The sequence below is a fragment of the Martes martes genome (genome assembly GCF_963455335.1).
Source record: "Martes martes genome assembly, chromosome: 10".
Lineage (NCBI taxonomy): Eukaryota > Metazoa > Chordata > Mammalia > Carnivora > Mustelidae > Martes > Martes martes.
Genome location: NC_137898.1, coordinates 74,030,892 through 74,054,797, shown reverse-complemented (window position 1 = coordinate 74,054,797; position 23,906 = coordinate 74,030,892). Strand labels below are relative to the sequence as shown.

General features: G+C 37.6%; 1 protein-coding gene across 1 annotated transcript in view; it reads right to left on the bottom strand.

Moving 5' to 3' along the window:
• Positions 1-23,906, bottom strand: part of FOLH1 (folate hydrolase 1) — a gene marked incomplete at its 5' end in the record, with an annotated part of 57,668 nt that overhangs the window by 8,148 nt on the left and 25,614 nt on the right. The window contains 9 exons of the mRNA XM_080816133.1: positions 1,381-1,471; positions 3,048-3,139; positions 4,672-4,739; positions 9,436-9,499; positions 13,949-14,031; positions 16,196-16,315; positions 17,827-17,912; positions 18,207-18,305; positions 23,812-23,905. Coding sequence (XP_080672259.1) covers positions 1,381-1,471; positions 3,048-3,139; positions 4,672-4,739; positions 9,436-9,499; positions 13,949-14,031; positions 16,196-16,315; positions 17,827-17,912; positions 18,207-18,305; positions 23,812-23,905 — 797 coding nt within the window. The remainder of the gene's footprint in view (positions 1-1,380; positions 1,472-3,047; positions 3,140-4,671; positions 4,740-9,435; positions 9,500-13,948; positions 14,032-16,195; positions 16,316-17,826; positions 17,913-18,206; positions 18,306-23,811; position 23,906) is intronic.

Sequence of the window (23,906 nt, the reverse complement as noted above, 5' to 3'; positions counted from 1 at the left end):
CTGATAGTAAAACAAAAACAAAAACAAAACACACACAGATAAGAAGCAAAAGATAAAAAATAAGCACATCAGAAAATAATCCCCAGATGTTAAACAACTAGTAATAGTTCAAAAAAGTCAAAAGAGGGAAGAAGTGATCAAAGGGAAAAACATTCTCTCCAACTGCAAGATGTGGATTTCCAAACCAAAAAGCCCACTCTGTGCCTAGCCCAGTGTAAGGAAAAATGGTGTAACCAAGGCACACACATACAACGAGGACCACATGGAAGATACCAGAACCTTCCTTTAAAAAAGTCTCCTTTTCAAGAAGTTCCTGAAGGATGTGTTCCAAACATACTAAAGAGTAAACAAGAAAAAGAAAGATACAAAATCCAGGAAAGAGAGGATGCAGAACAGGAGAGAATTGAAGGTACTCTCAGACTTTTCAGTGAAAGAAAATTTCACAGGCAAGAGCTGTGTCACAGGGAAAGAGAACCACCAGAGAACCCAGATGAGCAGGAGAAGAACCCAAGAGGGAAAAAGAAATCTGCCAGATCACCAATATGTTGGAATATACTAAAAGTTTGTGGTGAGTTAGTTATGGACACATGGAGGGGAAAAAAAAAGATACTCTAATCCACAAGTATGGTACAACAGTATATTGAGAAAATGCAATGAGGGAAAGTATTTGAGAGTTGGGAGAAAAGTTGATATAAAGCACAAAATGCCTATCTTCTCTAATGAGAAGCAAATGGATGATACATCAAACTGAAAAATAAATAAATGGCACCAGGAACACAGTATGTGTAATCACGCATGTAGATATAAGAAGAAACCAATGAAAAAACTGAAAAAAATGTGAATCTGTTGAACAGAATCAGAAGTGGGACAAGCCCACAAGTGGAAGAAGGGAACAGTGTTTTTCGTCATATACCCTTACAGAAGTGTTATGAGCTTTTATGAACTATGTTCTTATGTTACTTTGGTAAACATAAAAACTGTAAAATTGTCATTACCACCAGCATGAACAATGGTAGGGAAAAAATCATGACCTGTATATGTGTTCATTGTTCCTTGTGCCATAGAGCATAACTTTCACGTTTACTTACTGGAGATCAAATGGGATAAAAATCCAAATATTTCTAGTGTAAGTAACTGGGTGAAAGCAATGCCACCTAGTGAAACAGAAAACAGATTTAAAGGAATACAAGCAAGTAAGTTCTAAGGCTCAGGACGCCGGATGCGGGCGTCCCCCCATGTGACAGTAGCCCCACCTCAACCATTTCTGCTTCAGATTCCTCTATTTCTTAAAGGCTTATGTTGCCTTTTTTAAAATTCAGAATTATTTGTTTGCTAAAATATATTCATAAGCAATCTTCAAAAATGTACTGACAGACTTACCCAGTTTTTAGTGTACCGTGCTCTGCCTGAAGCAATTCCAAGTCTTTGGAAGAATACCTCAAAGTCATTACCAGATCCCAGTTTGCTAATCCTTTTAGGGATAAAATAGGAGTTTACCTGAGTAGTTAAAGCTTAATTAAACTCCATTCTTGCTCTTATAACTTTTCTTTATAAAAGTAACATCAGACAAACAACAACAAAAAATAATTGAGAGGGAAAATTAAGAGAAATAACTGATCACAAAGTATCTACTTCAATAAGACTATTTTGGGTAGTAGTGACCATTGTTCTTTTGGGTTCCTGGACCCAGTTCCAACATGTGGAGGGGGATGTGTGGTGTTTCCCATACCAGCGACAAGCAATGCTCTGGGACACCAGCTGGGTGTCCTCCGATTCAACTCAATTCTGACCCTGAAGGTAGCATAGATTGCACAGGTGAAGGGCTCAGTCCCACGGGACTGCCTCTCCACCGATTTCAGAACCAACCACAAATCCAGGTTGTCATCTGTGTTTGTGACTGACCGGCTGCAGATTGGAGATTCCCAAGTTCTGTTCCTTGGGTTCAATTAATTTGCTAGAGCTGTTCCCAGAACCCAGAGAACAATTTTACTTAGTAGATCACCAGTTTATTATAAAAGGATGTAACTCAGGAACAGCCAGATGGAGGAGGTGCAGAGGGCAACATGTGGGGAAAGGGCACACAGCTGTCCACACTCTCCCCAGGTGCCCCACTCTGCTCTAAATTCCCTGTATCCACCAACGTAGAAGCCCTCTGAACTCTGTCTTCTTGGGTTTGTATGCAGGCTTCATTATAAAGACACAATTGATTAAATAATTGGCCACTGCAGACTGATTCAACCTCTGCTTATGGGGTGGGACTGAAAGTCCCAACCTTCTAATTATATGGTCGGTTGTCTTGGCCATCAGCCCCCATCCTTAGGTGGGGTCCAAGGGTCACTCTGCTAACATAACGGGAGATACCCTTGTCTCTTTCATCACTTAGAACATTTTAAAGGTTTTAGGAGCTCTCTGTGCCACTCAAGGGGCCAAAGATTGAATATATTCTTCCTATTATAAATCACAATATCACAATTGCATAGATTAATTTTTTTAAAGATTCATTAAGTTGGAAAATATTACCCTCAACTTATTTTATCATCTGTATTTGTTGTTAATAGAAGCAGAATTATTTTTAGATAATTCAGATGTAAATCTTACCTTAAAATTTAAAAATTTTTAAAAAATTATTCATACTCTTGATAGGTATAATCTTATCTATAATCAATCTATATCTCTGAGATATTTATTCCTTTAACCTTGCCTGTGAAGACACATCCAATACTGAAATGATGCCTGTATTTTTCTTAGAAAAACCAAAATATCTTTAAAATGTATGATATTCAGAAAAAGGAAAACGTATTGAGTAACTTAGGTACAGAAATGCTAGGGGAACTTCTTTACAACATCATAACTTTTGACTTACGGAGCATGCTATGTTTTGCCTGCTCAAAAAGGAACCATTTCTAGATGGCCTACAGATTGAACTTCAAAACACAAGGTAATATTTTATTTGTGAACCAAAGCATCACCTTCCCTTTGAAAGAAAATACACTTTCATTTTCAACCCAATCCTACACTCTATCCAGTAGAAAGTCTTGTTTGTTTACCTCGGCATGCCACTGAACTCCGGTGAAGGACTTTTTCCATTCCAGCTCTCATAAAGAGATTTGCCTTCAAAGCCTTCATCGGGGCTTTGGAGCTACACAGATTAAAAGTGAAAAAAAGAAAATACTTATAAATAAGATATTTTAAAATGTAAATGTCCATTAACCAGGGAATAAATAACTAAACTATATTCAGCAAAACGCGTGATACACAATTTGCGTATTAGGTGCCATTAAGAATTGCAATAATGAGTTTCTGACAATAGAGGAAAATGTTCATGCTATTATATATGTGTGACTATTATAAAAAATGCATGAAGTACATGGAAAAGAAGGCCATATTATTACCAAGCCACTGTATGTAAATGAAAGGTCATATCGTAAGACTTTTTTGTCTATTTTTTCTGAATTGAGGGAGGCTGCTCTCAAAAACACGTTTCTTTCCTCTTCTAAAAAAGAAAATGAAAAGAAGCAAGGTGATTAAAAGAAGTTATTTCTTTTAATATTGCTTCTTGACAGTAAGGTTGCTAAAGTCATTAAGTAACACATAATAAAACAAATGCATTAATATTTTATGTAATTAATTGAGTATTTATTGTAATTTTGTTAAATACTGGGCTTGAAATACATTTTCTGGTTTTGCAGATGAGAAAACTAAGGCAAAAAAATATGACCTATTATGGAGTTCTAGACCAATTCCTGAAAGCTAGCGTATAAGATGTTATGCTGAAAACACTCACAAACTAAATTTTAATTAATGTTCCATCAACTACTCACAGGTTATTTATTAGACATTATATGGTATACAATTTTTTATTTCATATTTAATAAAAGTCCTATGTTCTACTTTTCAACAAATTCAATTTTTAAAAGCTTATAGAATATCTATGTCGTTTAAGACTCTATGCAAATATCAGGGATACGATGCACAATAAGACACATTACATACTCTCTAAGAGTGGGAACTGCAAGTAAAAAATGTGGAATTCAACGTGCTAGGTGCAAAGGCCTATGGGAACACAAATGAATTTGCATAAGCACAAGGAGAGGGTCAGAACTTAGGTTAACAGAAATTGTTATTAACCTCTTAATTTGCAAAATATTAATAAATAAGCCAACAAAAGAATTTCATTCAAGCTTATAAGTTGACACCGTATTTTGATATAAGGGACAGCACTGCTCCATTTATGCTAAAAAAATGCACATTCAGAACAGTGTAGAAATACAGTACCAAATCACTTGAAACTTTAACTCTTCCTGCGTCCTGGGCTAATTGATATCAGCACATGAAGGAGTATAAATCAGTTTTAAAATTAAGGAGTGAAATCACAGGACCAAGTCCTGGTTCAGCCACTGCACGAGTAGTGTGACTCGGGAGCTAATGCTTTTTGATCTCAGTTTTCTTGATTTCCAATGGGGATGGCAGACACAATGCTACCCCTAGGCTGCTTCAGGGTACTTGGGAGAAATGGGGTAACATGTGTAAACAGTTTATTAAATGTAATGTTCTCTGGAGTTTATTAGACGTAATATTTGCTATGCGAGAGAAAGGCCATAATAATGGTATCTCAAGAAAACATCATTTGTAGAACTCAAACTTTCTAAAATTATACATAATTATTTTTACCTCCTTTGTTAGGTTGTATACCAAGCTGTACATCAGTGGGGTACAGTCGACTCTCAGAGTATAGTTCCCTTAAAGATAAAGAGAGAGTGGTGTTTTTTTTTTATTTCATTTACTTTATTCTTTCATTCAAAGATGAATCCTAACTCTTTAGCCAAAAGGATCCTTTTAAAACCTAAGTCCAATAAAAACTCTCCAGCTTATTATTTAATAAAGGTATCATGCTCACCACAACTCTCATTTCCAAGCATGAAACACCCCCCCCCCAACCACCGCTCCAGATCTTCGCCTCCCACTCTGCCTACTCCGCTGCTCAGGGGCTTTGCACATACAGTTCCCTCGGCCTGGAACAGTGTTGTGCACTGATCTGCATGACTCTAGTCTAATGTCATGTTTTCTGAGAGTTTCCCCCAAACATCCTACCTAAAGGAGCACACTTTCTTCTCTTTATCCTAGCCACTTTTTTTTTTTGATGGTGCCTTATTTTTCTCATTGGTTTTCTCTCAAACATGTTAAATATTTGCCTTTTTCTTTCTCATCCTCTCACCAGACCAGAAGTTCCATGGGAGCAGGTGTTCTCTTTTATTGTGGCTCTATCCCCAGGGCTTAGCACAGAGTCCTGGCCTTTAGCATTTACCCAATAAATATTTGTTGTAAAAACGCATTTATGGGGGTGCCTTGGTGGCTCAGTCAGTAAAGGGTCTGACTCTTGATTTAGGCTCAGGTCATGGTCTCAGGGTCCTGGGATCAAGGCCTGCATCGGGCTGCATGCTCAGCTTGGAGTCTGCTTGAGATTCTCTCTCTCTCTCTCCCCTAGCCTCTCCCCCCAGCTTAGATGTGTGCACATGTACATGCTCTCTTTCTCTCAAATAGAATAAACAAAATCTTTTTAAAAAATGTATTTGTAAGGCAGATACTCTCCAGCTACTTCTTAATAAAGAGCAGAGATGGCGTTCCCATTCCTCAGGAATTCTGTCTGATGAGTTTGAGAATCACGTGAACAGCCAGGAGAGGTGCCCCCAAGAAGCTGTGGGAGCACAGGGAGGGGACGCTAAAGCAGGTTGGGGGCCTGGGGAAGGGGAGGTTAAGACAACTTCATCAAGGAACAGCCCATGCAAATACCCAGAAATAAAAAAGTACACGATGTACTCAGAGAATGGACAGCAGTTCTAATCTCAAAACCTCAGATCCATGTCTGGGGACAGAAAAAATTGAGGTTTTAACAATAAGTACACATCCCAGCAGAACTGTTCATAGAACCTGAAAGGCTGGTTCTAAAATCCAACTGGAAGAATACATATGTACAGATTTTAGCCACTGCCATTTTAATTTTTTCATTTTTAAAAGATTTTATTTATTTATTTAAAAGAGAGAGAACACAAGCACAGGGAGAGGCAAGCCGAGAGGGAAGCAGACTCCCTGCTGAGCAAGGATCCTGATGGGACACGATCCCAGGACCCTGGGATCATGACCCAAGCTGAAGGCACATGCTCAATGGACAGAGCCACCCAGGCATCCCCAGCCACTGCCATTTTTAAAAGTGATAAGAGCTAGTAGGAGTGCAAACCAGAGAGTCAGAGAGGAAGTCTGGCAGCAAATATTACCACGTAATGCATATGTAGCATGATCCAGCCATCATACTGTAGCTCTCCACTCTCCACTTGTATAGAAAAAGGCAAGGCAGGCAAATAAACAAGATATTTACTGCAGCAAATTGAAGCCATCTGACCATCAGCTAGAGAACTGAGACATAAATTACTCTGTTGAAAACACTATACAAGTTTTTGTTTTCAAGGGATAGATCTATATATAGTGGCATGGGAAGTTTTCCATAATATGCTGTTGAACGGAAAAGGAGAAGACGCAGAACCATATAGCATGTAGTATGTACGTAATACGTAATGAAAACCTGTATAAGGTAGTGAGGGGCAGCAGAATATAGTAGTTAGAAGAATAAAGTTGACCAGCTGGATTTGTCTCAGCTCAATCCTTTACTAGCTCTGTGACCTTGGGAAATTTACTTAATCTCTCTGAATTGGTGGTTTCCTCTTCTATACAAGGGAGATAATAAAGTACTACCTTACAGGATTATTAGATTAAATAAATGTTTCCATGTAAAGCACTTAAGACAGCACCTTCAACAGCACTGATGGTTTGTAGAGCTCAATTCTATACGTGAATGTCAATGTGATAGAAATACCCCAAATTTATGACAGTAGCACCTTTGGAGAGAGGGCTGAGTTTGAAAGTGATATTAGTAAAGGTTTTTGCTTTATTTATCAATTTTGCATTTTACCATGAGAAAGCCAATGTATCACTTTTTATTTAAAAAAATAAATATTTAACAAAACTTTAAATATAAAGCAAAGTAAGATAAATGGCCTAGTACCAGGGTGTCACGTGCTCTTGATCCTGAAAATCATGGGGAGACAATGCAGCATTGCAAGGCAGGGAGTGACATCATCAGCAAATTCAGTGATTTAAAACCATTAAAAATCAAATCTTACAAACAGAACTAGCAATAAAGACATTATTCTACTTTTGAAAAATACACGTTTAAGTTCTTATTCTCTGTAGCAAGAGTGTTTCATCTGATTATGTGTTTCTAGGTTAGGTAAAAGTGCCAAAAACATTAATTTTTGAACTTTTATTCTGTGAAAGGCACAGGTCTTGGAATTTTGCAAATATTAACAGCTTTTGCCCTGATAAGAGCTTTGAAGATCTGTGCTCTTGGTAATTCAATTTTTAATTTTTTTGAAGTGTTTTTCTTCTTCTTTTTAAAATATTTTATTTATTTATTTGAGAGAGTGAGCGAGCAAGAGAGAGAGGGAGAGAGAGAGAGAGAAAGCACAAGCAGGTGGAGCAGCAGAGTGAGAGGGAGAAGCAGATTCCCCGGTGAGCAGGGAGCCTGACCTGGGGCTCAATCCCAGGATCCGGAGATCATGACCTGAGCCGAAGACAGATTCTCAACTGACTGAGCCACCCAGGCAGCCCAGTAACTCTATTTAGAGGTAAGAAAACTGAGGGGGCGCCTGGGTGGCTCAGTGGGTTAAGCCGGGGCCTTCGGCTCAGGTCATGATCTCAGGTCCTGGGATCGAGCCCCGCATCGGGCTCTTTGCTCAACAGGGACTCTGCTTCTCTCTGTCTCTCTCTCTCTGCCTGCCTCTCTGCCTACTTGTGATCTTTCTCTGTCAAATAAATAAATAAAATCTTAAAAAAAGAAAAAAGAAAATTGAGACACAGAAAGTAAGTCACAACTCGAGGTAACATAACTCGGAAGTGGCAGTGCCACGAGGAAGGCCATGCCCTTCCCCGGAACATAAGAGAAGCAGGGCAGGATGGCCGAAATGCACTGCAGGAGCTCCCTTCTGGGGCGATGTAACTCGGACAGGTGGATGAAGAAGAAATGTACGTGACAAACATGCCTCTGGCAAAATGCAATGTCTTAATTACTGCTGACATGGAAGGTTTACTCCTACATTAAAGGGAAGATTCTAAAAGTCCACACTGCGTTCATTGACTCATTCATTCGCTGCACCTGGGCAACACATGTTTCTTTAACAAGGCTTTAGGAAGCCAGGAGTCATCCACATCCTGTCTGTTCCTGGCTGAAGAATACAGCCTAGTAATAGAAGTCCTTTGTAAAGCAAATAGTTGTGTAGCCTCGACAGTGATGAGTGCTGAAGACAGGGTTTCCCTGGAAAAGTGACAGTCCAGGGGAGGCTGTAAGGGTAACAATTCAGCAGGTAGAGTGTGCTGAGCAGTCATCTGAGTACTGGGATCAGCAGCTGCACTGGCTGGGAAGGTGCACATGGTCAAGAGCGGGAAGATGAGTGGCTGGGAGGGTAGTGACAATGGACTGCTTGATCTTGGGAATAGACCCAACAATGTCCTTTCATTTGAACTCTGCTTATCAAAAGCAAATCCATTCTTAAAGGCCAGTCTCAAGTGTCATTTCTCAAGCCTTTCCTGAACTTGCTACTATTCTCTCTTCTGAACACCCAGACCAGTCTGATCATAGCTGTTTTTTAAACTAATATGATTTTTTAAAGATTTTATTCATTTATTTGAAAGAGAGAGAGACACCCGAACCGAAGTCAGACACCGAGCCAAAGGCAGTGGTTTAACGGAGTGAGCCACCCAGGTGTCCATATGGCCTTTTCTTTGTACCTGCAGATATTAGGAAGCTAGACTAATTAATAGTTCGTACTGAGCCATAAACTCCTTCGTGCAAGACTGTTCTTCACTAACCTCTGATCCCTTTGAAATACTGGAAAGTGCATTACAGAGAGAAATGCTCAGTAACTATTCGTTGAATTGAAAAAAAATTAAGAAAAAAATACTTGGACATCAGTATTTTTTTTCTAAAATCTATATGCATGATATGATAAAACTAGGATTATATTTAAATTATACTTTTTTGTTACCCCATTCTAAAACCATAGAATAAGTAGTTCTGTGATTTACTTATTCATTTCACTAGAAATCTTCAGTTCTATGATTTATTTATTCACTTAATAGGTAGTTACAATCCTTACCACAGACAAGGTAATCTGCCAGATGAAGTAAATCAGAGAAGGCTGCTTTCCCCAGTTAGCACTCTTGGGCTCACAGCTGCTGTGAGGCAAGCACACAGCCAGACCGGCCAGCAGCAGAGTCCCTAATCACATGTACTGGATTTTCCTTCCTTACTGGAGCATCATTTATGAACTAAGTGACCGCTGCTACCATGATCACATCTTTTCCTATGAGACCAATGTTATTCACCTTCTATGGAAGAATCAGCATTAACATAGGCCACAGCACGTTCCTGAAGGAGTCTGGAATTCTCCTATAATAAAAAAGAAAGAAAACCATAAACATATACCATGACCTCCCCCCCAAAAATATACATCTACTTGTGCTGTGTGCAGATTTTGGAAGTAAGCTGACACAAAATTGATACGTAAGATTCTGAAAACTGAGTTTGTTTAGAAGAATTCCGATAAGGATCATTCTAAGAAATAACGAGCAAAACATTTTTAAAACAAAAATTTAAGATGAACTTGCCCATATTCTTAATATGGTAAATAGAAAATGAGCTGATTCCTTAACCATGCCATGGTTTATCCTTTAAGAAATTCTCTTAGCAAACACGAATGACCTAAGAAAGAAACCTCTTAGTGGAAATCTTCCCATGAACATCTCTCTCTCAATCTCTCTCTCTTTCTCATTTTTTAAAGTAGGCTTCAAGACCAGTGTGGAGCCCAACTGGGTTTGAACTTCTAACCCTGAGATCCAGACCTGATCTGAGCTCACGAGCGGGATGCTTAACCAACTGACCCACTCAGGTGGACCCCCTCCAACCGAACATTTCTTTATTTAAGAAAAGAATCTCGCCTGATTCAATAATTTCAAATTTCAAATTTATGGGTTAAAAATACATGAAATTTCTGTACTATACTCAGAAGCATGAAGTTCTCCTGTAGGATGGCACCACCTACTGGTCAAAACTGATCATTGCACAATAATAAAATGCTGAGGAAAAGTGTTGCCGGGTTTTTTTTTTTTTTAGCTATCAAGTGGATTTTGAATCTCCAAAACATGTGATTTCCTAAGCGTCCGGACAGTAAGAAGAGAAGTGGAAAAAACAAGGCTAACAATATATGCAAGTTTAAATATATTCAATCTACGTTTTAAATCTAGTACAGTTAGCATAGATGTTATTAGTTTCAGGTGTACCATATAGTGATTCAACAGTTCTATACACTACCCAGTGCTCATCATGGTTAAGTGTACTCTTAATCCCCATCACCTATTTCATCCCCCCACCCCTCTGATAACCATCTGCTTGTTTTCTATAGTTAAGAGCCTATTTCTTGGTTTGTCTCTTTCTCTACCCGCCCCCCTTGGTTGTTTCTTGAATTCCATATATGATATTCATCTTTCTCTGACTAACTTATTTTGCTTAGCATTATACTCTCTAGATCCTTCCATGTTATTGCAAATGGCAAGATTTCATTCTTTTTTACAGCTGAATAGTATTCCATTCTATATATATCTATATAGATCTCACATCTTCTTTATCCATTCATCTATTGATGGACACTTGGGCTGCTTCCATAATTTGGCTATGGTAAATAATGCTGCTATAAACACGTGAGTGCATATATCTTTTTGAGTTAGTGTTTTTCATATTTGAGTAGTGGAATTACTGGATCATATGGTAATTCTATTTTTTAATTTTTTGAGGAACCTCCATACTGGTTTCCACAGTGGTTTGTTTGCATTCCCACCAACCATGCATAAGGGTTCCTTTTTCTCCACATTCTTGCCAACACTTTTGTTTCTGATTTTATACATTTTGACCAGTGTGAGGCAATACCTCATTGTGGTTCTGATTTCCATTTCCCTGGTGATAAGTGACATTGAGCATTTTTTCCTGTGTTCATTGGTTATCTGTATATCTTCTTGGGGAAATGTCTGTTCATGTTTTCTGCTCATTTTTTAATCAGATTGGTTTTTATGTGTTGAGTTGTTCAGTTCTTTATGTTTTGGATATCAACCTTTTATCAGGTAAGTTGTTTGCGAAAGACAGTAGCCTGTCTTTCAGTACTGTTTATTGTTTCCTTCGCTGGATATAATCTCAATAGTTTAATTTTGTTTTAGTTTCCCTTGCCTCAGGAAAGGCATTATTGAGCATGATGTCAGCTGTGGGTTTTCATATATGGTCTTTTTATGTTGAGGTGTGTTTCCTCTAAACCTACTTTGTTGAGGGTTTTCATCACAAATGGATGTAATACTTTGTCAAAAGCTTTTTCTGCATCTGTTGAAATGAGTATATGGTTATCCTTTCTCTTGCTGATGTGATGTATCAAACTAGCTGATTTGCAAATATTGAACCACCTAGGTTTAAATCCCACTTAGTTGTGGTGAATGGTTTTTTTAATGTATCTGGATTCGGTTAGCTAATACTTTGTTCAGGATTTTTGCATCTATGTTCATCAAAGATATTGGCTTGTAGTTCTTTTTGTGTAGTGTCCTTACCTGGTCTTGGTATCAGGTTAATGTTGGTCTCATAGAATGAATTTGGAAACTTTCTTTTCGTTTCTATTTCATGGATTAGTTTGAAAAAATAGGTATTAACTCTTTTAAAAGTTTTTGGTAGAATTCTCCTGTGAAGCCATCTGGTCCTGGACTTTTGTTTGTTGGGAATTTTTTGATTACTGATTTAAATTCATTGCTGGTAATTGATCTATTCAAATTTTCTATTTCTTCCTGATCAGTTTTGATAAATTATATAAGTTACATGTTTCTAAGAATTTATCCATTTCTTCTGGGTTGTCCAGTTTGTTGGCACATAAAATTTTTCATAATATTCTCTTCTAATCCTCTGTATATCTGTGGTGTTGGCTGGTATTTCTCCTCTTTCATTTCTGATTTTGTTTATTTAGAGTCCTCTCTTTTATTTTGGTGAGTTTAGCTAAACGTTTATCAATTTTGTTGATCTTTTCAGAGAAACAACTCCTGGTTTCATTGATCTGTTGTATTGTTTTGTGTTTATTTTGTTTTTAGTTTTGTATTTATTTTGTTTATTTCTGCTCTAATCTTTACAGTTCCCTTCTTTCTATTGATATTGGGTTTTGTCTCTTCTTCTTTTTCTAGTTTTTTTAGATGTAAGGTTAGGTTGTTTATCTGAGATTTTTCTTGCTTCTTGAGGTAGGCCTGTATTGCTATAAACTTCCCTCTTAGAACAGCTTTTCCTGTATCCCAAAGAATTTGGACCATTGTGTTTTCATTTTCATTTTTTTCCATGTGTTTTTTGATTTCCTCTTTCATTTCTTGGTTGACCCATTTATTGTTTAGTAGCATGTTATTTAACCTCCATGTGTTTGTGCTCTTTCCAGATTTTTTTTTTTTTTTTTTTTTTTGGTGGTTGACTTGTAGTTTCACAGTGTTGTGGTCAGAAAAGATGCATGGGAGGCCTTAATCTTTTTGAATTTGTTAAGGCTTATCTTGTGGCATAATATATGATCTATACTAGAAAATGTTCCATATAGACTTGAGAGGAATTTGTATTCTGCTGTTTTAGAATGGAATGTTCTGAATATTCTGTTAGATCCATCTGGTCCAGAGTGTCATTTAAAGCCTCTATTTCCTTATTGATTTTGTTTGCATAATCTATCTATTGATGTAAACGAGGTTGTCAAAGTCCCCTACTATTACAATTAGTTCCCTTATGTTTGTTGTTAACTGCTTTATGTATTTGAGTGCTCCCCTGTTGGGTGCATAAACACAATTGTTACATCTTCTTGGTGGATTGTTTCTTTTATGATTATATAGTGTCCTTCTTTGTCTTTTGTTACAGTCTTTGTTTTCAAATCCACCTTGTCCAATGTAAGTACTGCTAGCCCAGATTTCCTTTCACATCTATTTGCATAAATGTTTCTCCATCCCTTCACTTTCAGTCTGCATGTGTATTCAAGTCTAAAATGAGTCTCCTGTAAGCAGCATGTATATGGGTCCTGCTTTTTTATCCATTCTGTCTCAATCCCTTTTGATTGGAATGTTTAGTCCATTTACATTCAAAGTAATTATTGATAATGATGTACTTATTGCCATTTTGTTACTTGTATTATGGTTGTTTTTATAGTTCCTCTCTGTTCCTTTCTTCCTTGGCTCTCTTCTCCTGTGGTTTGTTGGCTTTCTCTGGTGACATACTTGAATTCCTGTCTCTTTATTTTTTGCACATCCATTACTGGTTTTTGATCTGTGGTTACCACTGGGTTTGTGTATAACAGCTTCTGTGTAAAGGTAAAATTACTTCTAAAGGGGCCTATCAAATATTCTGCAGTGAGACTTCCTGCCTTATTTTTACCATGATTTAATTTAGAGTCAGTCATATAAGGAACATAAATGTGGAAAGTGTACCTTACTGTACAAGCTCAAGGGGGGATTTAAATGTGGTTAGCTTTAGGAGCTAATTTGGAAAGGGCAATAGAAACGTGATATTTTATTTTGATGTTTGGTTTCTAGTGAATTTACTTATTTACTGTCACACTCCCAGATAGTGAAGAATAATCATTTTGACTATTGACATTAGTGGCTTGAAAAGTTTAAACAAAACAGTTCCTCAATGCAAAGAGATTGTTATTTTGAAACAAGGATGTTTTGTTTCAGATTTTGGAAAAAAGTGAGTATGTTCTCATTGAATTTACTTGTTATTTTTACATCCCTGAGAATCAAGTCCTAACTTCTTTGCTATTATGAAAATTTATATTGTAGCAAATTATCAACTGACCTCTGCCCACTCAGTAGAACCAAGAAGACCAAATTCTTCTGCATCCCAGCTTGCAAACAAAATTGTTCTTCTAGGTCTCCATCCTAAAATATATGTGTAGACACATAAATGATGGGAAAATGCATAATATATCCAAGACATTGTAAAACTCCACACAAAAACAACACTATAACTTCATTGGCTGTTTAGGAAAGGTGAACTCTGGTGAGAATTTTTAACTTATATAATTTCCTTTCATGAGATTTTAAAGTAGAATTGTCAAAAAAAAAGCACATTTGCACTGAAAGGGGGGAAAATGTAGACACATCAAAAATTCTGTGAGGTCCTAGTATTTTAATCGGTGTATAACGATTGGATATACACAGGCAGCCATCTGGCTCTGCAGCTGCCCGGAGAGAAAGAAGAAAGTGCTAGATGTGGTCTGTGTTCTGAAAGCAGAGAGAGAATTCCTTACAACTCTTCCACGTTCTGGCATCGTACAAACATCGTACAAACAATTGTTCACTGTCAGCTGGTTGTGTGATTTCACTCCATTCTCTGCCAGAATCCATCAACAGAAGCTCTGTTAGCAGTACCGGTGTCTGTGGCTGCTGTAATAATTCAGCATCACTCCACAGGGAAGTGATACGGCTGGGAGTTATGAACACTGACCTCGGAATTAAAGAAAGATCTGGTTTCAATTCTTGGTTCTTTTGCTTACAAGCAGGAGGACTGAGGGGGAAGTTATGCAAGCTTCCTCAGTTTCCTTTTCTTCATCTGTACCCCAGAAGTAGCAAGGTAAAGACGAAGATACTACTTGATTTGGGGGAAGACTGAATGGAGTCATGTTTACAAATATAGCACTTCATATGTGCTCCAAAACTTGTCATCATTTTGGTAAATAGCTCATTTGTGCTTATTAAGAAGATGGATCCCTACAGCTGCGTCCAATGTTTTATTTTTGTCAGGTTTGTTCATGATATTATTCAAATTTCCTATGAATTGTTATTCCTCATCATTGCATTCTTTGGGCATGCTATCTTTGTCATTGTGATGTTTTGTATTCACCATAGGGAGTCTTATTGCAAAATCATGGCATTTTTTTTGTACTACTGTTAAGCACTAGCTAATTTATGAGCTATGTAGATTCAAGCTTTCATAATTCTATGTTCTTTAAACACAGGATAGCTGTGTGGGAAAAAAAGAATAGAGCCCTTTATCATTTTGCTTTAAAGAGAAACATGGCTTTGCGGACTGGTAGCCAGAAATTTGACTTGAAACCCTGGTTCTCTGACTCTGCCATACACTAGCTACATCACACACTAGCTACATCACACACTAGCGATACAACTGGATTCTATAAACCTTAATTAGCTTATTGGTGAAACGAGAACAGAAATAACTAAACTTCTCCGTGGTTGCTAGGAGTTCAAAATAGAGAACACACAAAAACACTGGTTCTCTGAGGAAATGAGCACCATGCAAACTGAACATATTTTTGCCATTGTTTTTATTGTTACTAAAAAACCCTGGATTGCATTTCCAGCCCCAAATCCTTGTTTGCAGGCTCAGTATACAGAGTGGATTTTCTGCTCTCAAGGTGTAGTTTATTTTCAAAAACAGCCATTCAAATTCAATCTTATCTTTGTTTTCAAAGGAAGATTCTAAAATGATTGGAGCAATGGTGCTAGGAGGAGAAGGCTAAATCTTGGGAGAGCAAACAAAGGCTGGGGCTGTGGAAACGCAAACATCAAACTTCTGAGAAATTCTATTAGGCAGCGAGACCAGCACTTTTCTGAAAAAGCTTCCATTTCCTCACTTGGGACACCTGACCTGACGTGTGAGGCTAGAAGGACCCAAGGACTTCTACTCACAGTTCTCTGACCAGGACACTTCGGCCTATGACCTATTTTGGTTTGTCCTCTCCTGTGAAGAAACCCATTTCTGCCTTCTTTGCTGTCAGAAGCAACCCCTAACAGTGGAACTCCTTTATTTCAGATTATAATTTTATGAATACCAATAATGTAAATAACATTTTATAAATAAGCAAAAATAAACAATATAATTAACTAATCCACATGAGTAATATAGCCACTAGTTACTGAAAGCTGTTCTAAGGACTTGATGCTACAAAGGTAGTACACTTGGCATCCATGCGCACAGGTGACCCTTCACACAATCCTGAAAGAATGCGGTGATTTTACACACTTCACAGAGGACTACACTGAGATTCAGAGAGGTTGATCTTTTTTACTTTGTTTATATTACCTTCTTTCTTCAGCGTTCCAAAACTCCTCACAATTTCGTGAACAACAGCTGCTCCGCTCTGAGGGTCAATGCCACCAAACACCCATGAGTCACGGTGACCTCCAAGAATGACATATCTGTCTAGAAAGCATCATTGCAGAATTACTTGTCATTCCAGGTCAACAACAGAGCAAACTGCAAATGACTCAAGAGCATCCAAACACAGAGCTTTCATGACTCAAAGAAGGATAACAAGGTTCCTGAAGACTTGTATAAATACACTATTTTGTTCTGATTTTGATGCGTGAAGAAAATATGAATGTGATAAACAAAGATATACTTCAACATATGATAGTAATCATAAGTACAGAAGTAATGTTACGTATAGAATTATAGAAATTATTCTATCCATGCCTTTTTATAATTCTGTTACTTCTCTCTTACCTACTTATCACTTTGCTTCCAGTATTTTCAGAGTAAGAGAACTCAGTGGCCACATAGTAGGTTCTCCATTTCCTACTCCTTCTGGTCAATTTTCAAGGTACAGCTCAGTGATTTTCCTCCTCTATAACTCTTTCCTAGCTTCTAAATGGGAGGGAAATTATCCCACGATCAAGCTGTCAGAGCAAAATCCTATCATATCCGACAAAGCAGTTACCACACTTGAATGTATGGCTCCTTGCCCATGGCTCCTTGTCCTCATTTTATCCCTCCATCCCTCATGCCTAATACAAAGCCAGCACAAAACAGGTACTCAGGAAGATTCAATGAATTGCCCATTATATATTATTTAGTACTGACCAAAAGCATACCAATATTCTTTATCCCTGAAAGAAGCACTGGCTGGTTCTAAGAAAAATGTGATTTAACTCTAATGTCTGTTGGTAACAAATACATAACCTTAATTCCTAAGGACTTGAAACATAATGAAGGCTATTTATAAAACTTATTAATCTGTAATTTCATCTGAAATTCTGTGGAAATCATGTGTCTATATATCTTATTAACTTCAGTGGAAAATAAAACTATATAAAGGATTCATTCCTTAATTTTCTTTCTTTTTTTGTGTTTTAGAGAGTGAGCACACATGAGTGGGGTTGGGCAGCAGAGAGAGAGAGAAAGACAGAGAATCTTAAGCTGAGCATGGAGCCTGATGCAGGGCTTGATCTCATGACCTTGACATCAGGACCCAAGCCAAAAATCAAGAGTTGGATGCTTAACTGACTGAGCCACCTACGCACCCCAAGTTTACCTTAATTTTCTAAGAGTGTTATCTTTTATACAGATGCTTGTAGCTATCATGAAGATATTTCCCCAAGCAAAATACATGGTAAACAAATCCAGAAACCCTGAGAAAATACCTCAAAATGACCTCTCCCTGCCCTTCCTCCCTTGATCCTTTACTTGAAGCATGCACAGTTTAACATTAACTAACCTTGGGCATCTAGCCAACATGGACCCACACTCCCTTTTCTTTACAACATGTATCACAATACAAAATTACCTCATATGTATGAATTCTATGCTTATGTACGTTTCCTGAGGGCGAAGAATTGCTGTGCTCTGTTCATCTCATATTCTCAGAGCTCCGAGGAGTCCCTGGCCTAGAAGAACTGCACAATCAATATCTGCTGGCCAAATGATTAGTTTACCTGGTTCTACAGCTCCTCTGAGAGTCCCAATCACATTGTATATTCTCGTCACTTTGTTGTTAGAATGGATGTGCATCTTGACTTTTCTAATGCAAAAATAAAGGACACATTCTGAAAATAACTTAACGCTCTGTCACCCACCATTTTTTAACTCTTACATCATTTTAAAGATTTCTAAATGTACACATGCAAGAATTCCATTGTTCAGTTGTCTGATACTAAGGATGTAAGTGCTCTCCCCTCCACAACTTGTGGGATTTCTTTTTCCTGCTGGTACTAGATATATTTTACTTTTTCAGTCATTCTCTGTAATTTTTTTTTTTTTTTGAAAAAAGATTTCCTCCCCCAAAAGAGAGTTACAATAGAAAGAGTCTCTTAACTGTGTAGAAAAGTTTCCAAGAAAGCCAGGTCCAACATTGTAGGGCACTTGGAGACTTCCTTTCCAGCTGCTATCTGGAGGCGGGGCCCCACCCATTTTCCTGTTGAATGCAAAAAGGGTTATTAGCTGAAGGAACACTTTGGAGCTACCAGTTAAAATGTCAGTGAGCTCGCTTTCTTGAGGGCCTGCTCCTAGGCTTCTATGAGTCAGGGAAACGCCATTTACCCCTCACTATGTCTCTTATGACGCGGGATCTACTGTCACTCCCCCTTCAAAGAGGAGAGGCGTGAGGCTTAGAGAGACAGGTAACACGCGTGAAGTCATGCAGCTGGTGTGTGGTACAGCTGAGGGTCAAACCGCTGGTAAGAATTCAGACTCTGCGTTCCCAGTTTCTAACAGAAAGCCAGTTTACAAAAGTGCTTTCCAGAGCACACACTGGGGAAGGAGCTCTGACGTCATACTTGGGGATTTTCTATTTTGTTATTTTTCCCACTTATAAATATCATCTTTCACAAAGTCCTTTCACACACATCTATTAGGGAGTGAAGAATAGCAAAGGAAAAGCTTTCACTTCAATCAACAGGCCCTAAAAGCTTCATGCTATTTTTTGTTTTGTTTTGCTTTAATTTAAAAAGGTAGAGAGGTGCCTCAGTGGCTCAGGTCATGATCCCAGAGTCCTGGGCTGGAGCCCCTCATCAGGCTCCCTACTCAGAGGGGAGCTTGCTTCTCCCTCTGCCTGCTGCTCCCCCCTGCTGGTGCACGCTCTCTCTTTCTCTGTGTCAAATAATAAAAACAAAACAAAACAAAACAAAACAAAACAAAACAAAACCTTAAAAAAAAAAGTAAAAAGGTAGAAAGACTCAGGCAGACCAACCAGTACATGCCACTAGCCCTGGTTATTTCTCAGAGGTTGACTGAGAAAGATAATGTGATAAAGTTTATGGAACGAAGGGGTTCTTGTGGTTTTACTTCAATATAACTGCCTTTACTCTTTTAAGACCACTGATTCACTCATTCTTGATTTTGAGACGGAAACCAAATGTGCCCTTGCTACACTGCAGCAAACAGAAGAAGAATGTGGTTCAAGGGAAAATTAAGAGCATGAGAAAGATCAATCTATATTTTATGACTTTATCTGTCCTCATAGACAACCCCACACACCCTCGGCTTTGCAATGGAGCAAGGTCTCCAGCTCCCTCCTTTGTTCTGGGCCTACACGCACCTGCTCTGCCCTGCCTGCCTCTCTGAGGAAATGTGAACAATTCAACTTGACCTAGAAGCTACTGCACACACAATACTAAAACAACCAATTAGATTATCTTCTCATAGAAAACTAATTATAAGTAATATTCTATTTTAAAATGCTCTATCAGAGAGTAAATGCTTACTTTTTTTTTTCCCCAGGAGTTTGGCTAACAAACATAATTTCAAGTAGTACACTATATAATTTATCTATTTATAATAAAATTTCACATAAAGACCATCAAGTAACATGCAGAGGCATTTTACATTGGTAAAAAGCATAATCAGTCAAAACAGCAGAGTATTAAATATGCAAAAATGTTGTAGAACATACGTGAAGAAATATATACCTATGCTGGATTATACACAAAATATTTCTATAATGATATATTGTAAGTTAACAATACTAATTGCTTTGGGGGGGTAAATGGGTAAGATGGAAACCTTTTACTGTATGCCCTTTGAATTTTAAACTGTGTAAATGTTATTTCCTTCTCGAAATAAAAACATCATAAACAAAAGAATATAAATTCATCAGGAAGAATAACAGTAAATTTGTGTATTATAACACAAGGAAGGAAATGAATAGTCCATATTCCCACAAAATAATAAAATATAAAGCTTCAATTGTAGTGCCCCGCAAGACAAGCAAACAGATCACTGGAACAGAATTTAATAGTTGTATGTAAGACTCTGATGTATCCATGTAGGAAATATAATACATCTATGGAGAATAGAAGTTTTAGTCAATAAATGTTACTGATACAATTAAGAATATATTATGCTTTAGGTACTTACTTCACTCTATAAGTAAAACATAAATTCCAAGAATATAAAAAAGTTGAATATTAAACTTTCAAGCCACAAAAATTTCAGGAAATATAAGTAAATGTTGAAAATGTCTCTGAAAAAATTTGATTGGATAGGTGATGCTCAACAAATATGTATGAACAGCATTGCATTTAAAATCTATATCCTTAGCAAATTAATTTTTATTTGTCCGTTTGGCAAAGATTTATTGTCTACAATGTTCAAGACAGTGTGATCTAGTCACTAAGGAACACAGATATATACACAACATGGTGGTTCTACCAAAGAGTGTAATCAGAAGTTAATCAGATATAAAGCCAACTATAATATAAAACAAAGCAAGACAAATGATAGAGAAAGTTGTAAAGAATATAGACAAAAGAAAACTTAATTTAGCTTGTGGGATCATGAACAACTTTCTAGAGGTTTTACTTATTTGAATTTTAAAGGATTAATTAAGATCTGGACATGGGAAGATGATGTGAAGAATGTTCCAGGTACAAAGTATGGTATAAAGAGGTACAGAAGCAGAAAAGCATAGGGCAAGTGTAAGGCATGGTGACTGTTTTGGCTGCAGTATAAGATGACTAGGGTAACCATGACAAAAGCCTGAAAAGGGGTAAAACTTTGTTTCTGGGAAAATGGAAATGTGTTTTACCCTATTCTTCCTGATAAGTACAACTAAATTCTCTGGACTGTAAGTGTATAGAAAACAAACATCAGGCTCTGAAGGGTGAAGAGAAGAAAACACACTAGCTTCGGACCTCAGAGTACAAGAAAAGACACAGTGATGTGTTCCTTGAATTTCCTTTTTGGTTTATCTACCCCAGACTTGGAGCTGAAGAAGCTGGCAAGCCAGAAATGTCCCATGGCACATTAGGAACATGCTATCTGACAACAGCTGAATACACATTCTTCTCAAGTGCATATGGAACATATTACCAGGACAGACTATAGATTACGCTGTGAAATGAGTCTAAATAAATTTAAATGACTGAGATCAGGCAAGCCGCTTATTAATTATATAATATTTATTAATCCAACTACAAAAGAAATAATTTAGCAATCAATAATAGACAGGAATTTGGTAAAAATGCAAATCTATGGAAATCAAAGAGCTGACTCCTAAGTACCCAATGGCTAAAAGAAAAAAAATCACAAGAGGAATTAGAAAATACTTGGTGTTGAATGCAAATGAAAACACAACATATCAAAACTTACAGGATGCAGCTAAAGCAGTGATTAGAGAGAAATGTATAGCCATAAACATCTACATTCAAGAAGTAGAAAGACATCAATCAATAAACTAGTCTTCCACCTTAGAAAACTGGACAATAAAGAACAAACTAAGCTAGTATCAATCATAAGAAAGGAAATAATAAAGATTGTAACAAAAATAACTAGAGAATAAAGGAAAAAAATAGAGAAAACCCAGGACACTAAAAGTTGATTCTTTGACAAGATCAACAAAATTGACAAGTAATAGCATGACAGATGTTATTATTATTGCTGTCATTATTGTAAGTGTTGCTATCACAATCCTAATTACTCAGGGAGGCAAATGAAAGCCATGTAATCGCATTCCCTTCAGTATAGATGGGAATCCCTCCCACCCAAGGAAATGTGGTTTTGCTTTACTTTAACTCACATCTCATCATCTTTTATCGAAATGCTCAGCATTCTTGGGCCATTATATGATTTTGTATCTCTCTTCATCTTCTCACAGATTTATTAAGAAATTCTCATTTTATGATGTATCCAACTTATAAAACATCTTTTGCAATTAATACATCATGTTAAATGGTTAACTGTTTGTGGACATCTGAGAATTTACTGTCAGGGACAACAAGCATACTCTTCACCTAAGTGTGCTGAGGGAGAAAATTTACACAGTGAAATTCATAAACAAATTATATATTTTTTGAAAAAAATGTATAAGACTAAATTCCAACTTTGTAGAATGTTTCATTATATCTTAGAAAGTATGGAAAAAGAAATAGGAGAGGGACCCCAATGGCTCAGTCGGTGGAGTATGTGACTCTTGATCTTGGGGTTGTGAGTTCGAGCCCCACGTTGGCTGTAGCGATTACTTAAAAATAAAATCTTAAAAAAAATAAACAAAAGAAATAGGAGCTGTCTTCCTACTTTTAATATATAAAGATCATCTCCTATTTCCAAGTAGACTCTGCTTCCAAAGTTCATTTTTAGATATCTAGATAGCTATATAAATCTGCCATTTCCACTTAGTAGTGTAGCATATGCTTGTTTCCATATCATTAGATATTCTTGTAGAAGATATATTTTAACAGCTCCGTAAACTATCATAGGCAGTGATGTATCCAACTACTTATCGATTATTAAAGATATCTATTATTTATAGTTTTCCACTATTATAAGTAATGTTATAATCACTTTCATCTTTTAAATATCAAAGATATTTAGATTTTATAAATATGTTTAGATAAACACACAGCCATGGTGCCCTCAGAAGTTGTGCCTGGATCCTGAATTCTAACCCATGTGGCAAAGCTGAGTCCAAAAGCAAAAAAGACCAAGGTGCTATTCCTTAATCTGCCCTTAAATGGCACAGGTCCCTCCACTACTCCAAATGCCAGCCTTCTCTGCTGTAAAAGGAGGTCATAAAAAGTCTCCTTATGGAGACTGGAATGAAATGATTAAGAATGCCTTAAACTCAAATAAGAAAAGGTCCTACCTGGCCAGATGCTTCTCTCACAATTCTACTTACAAAGAAGTCAAGCCCTCTCCTTCTAAAGGAGACTGGACAAGAAGGTACGTGCAGATGGAAAAAAGCAGGGCAGGAATGGGGAAAGGGTTCCAACGTCAGCAAAGCAAAGGGGGAAGAAGAATAGAGAGGAAAATAAAATGGAATTGCTCTCCCAGGGTGTCATCACAGGTCACCCAAGTTGTGGACAATACGAGGATGAGATGAGCAAGCGATTTCTTAGGAGAAAAGCTTGTGAGCGAAACAGCGGGGGGATGCGGGACAAGGCTGAAAAGCCAACAGACGGCAATGCAGGTCTCATATGGGGTGAAGGAGAAAGAGAAGGAAGGAGAGGGTGGTGGGTGGTGGCGTCAAGTTGGGCAAGCCTGCCTGCCATAGAATCCTGAGACAAAGTCTCCCAGGAGAGAGTCTCCCATGTGCCTCCCAGCGATGGGCCTGTTTTTAGTTGTCCCTGCTGCAACCAGTCACTGACTGGGAACGCCTGTGGGAAGTGTGGACTTGACCCAAACAGGGTGATGGATTTCAAAGCGCAGTAGCTAACACCGCTGATCAATCATGCCCCTACAGTTGGAGAGCTGGAAGTCTCATTTTTATGACTGTCACACACTGGATACCTCTCCGTACCGTAAATTTCAAGCTAGAACCACTATCCTTTAACATGGTGACAAAATTATAGATTCTGCCATCTCAGAGAATTTCAGCATTTCTGAATATTGATGAAATATTCAGATGTTGAATACTGTTGATAGTTGAAGACTGCCAATAAAGAGAAATATCTCAACAGCCACCTGTTTGCTGCCGACAAACTTACTCCAGGAGCTTCTGTGCATCATCGTACCCAACTGGATGGACAGGAATGCTTGGAAGACCAACAGCCTCTGTGATTTCACGTCTATAAGCGTATTC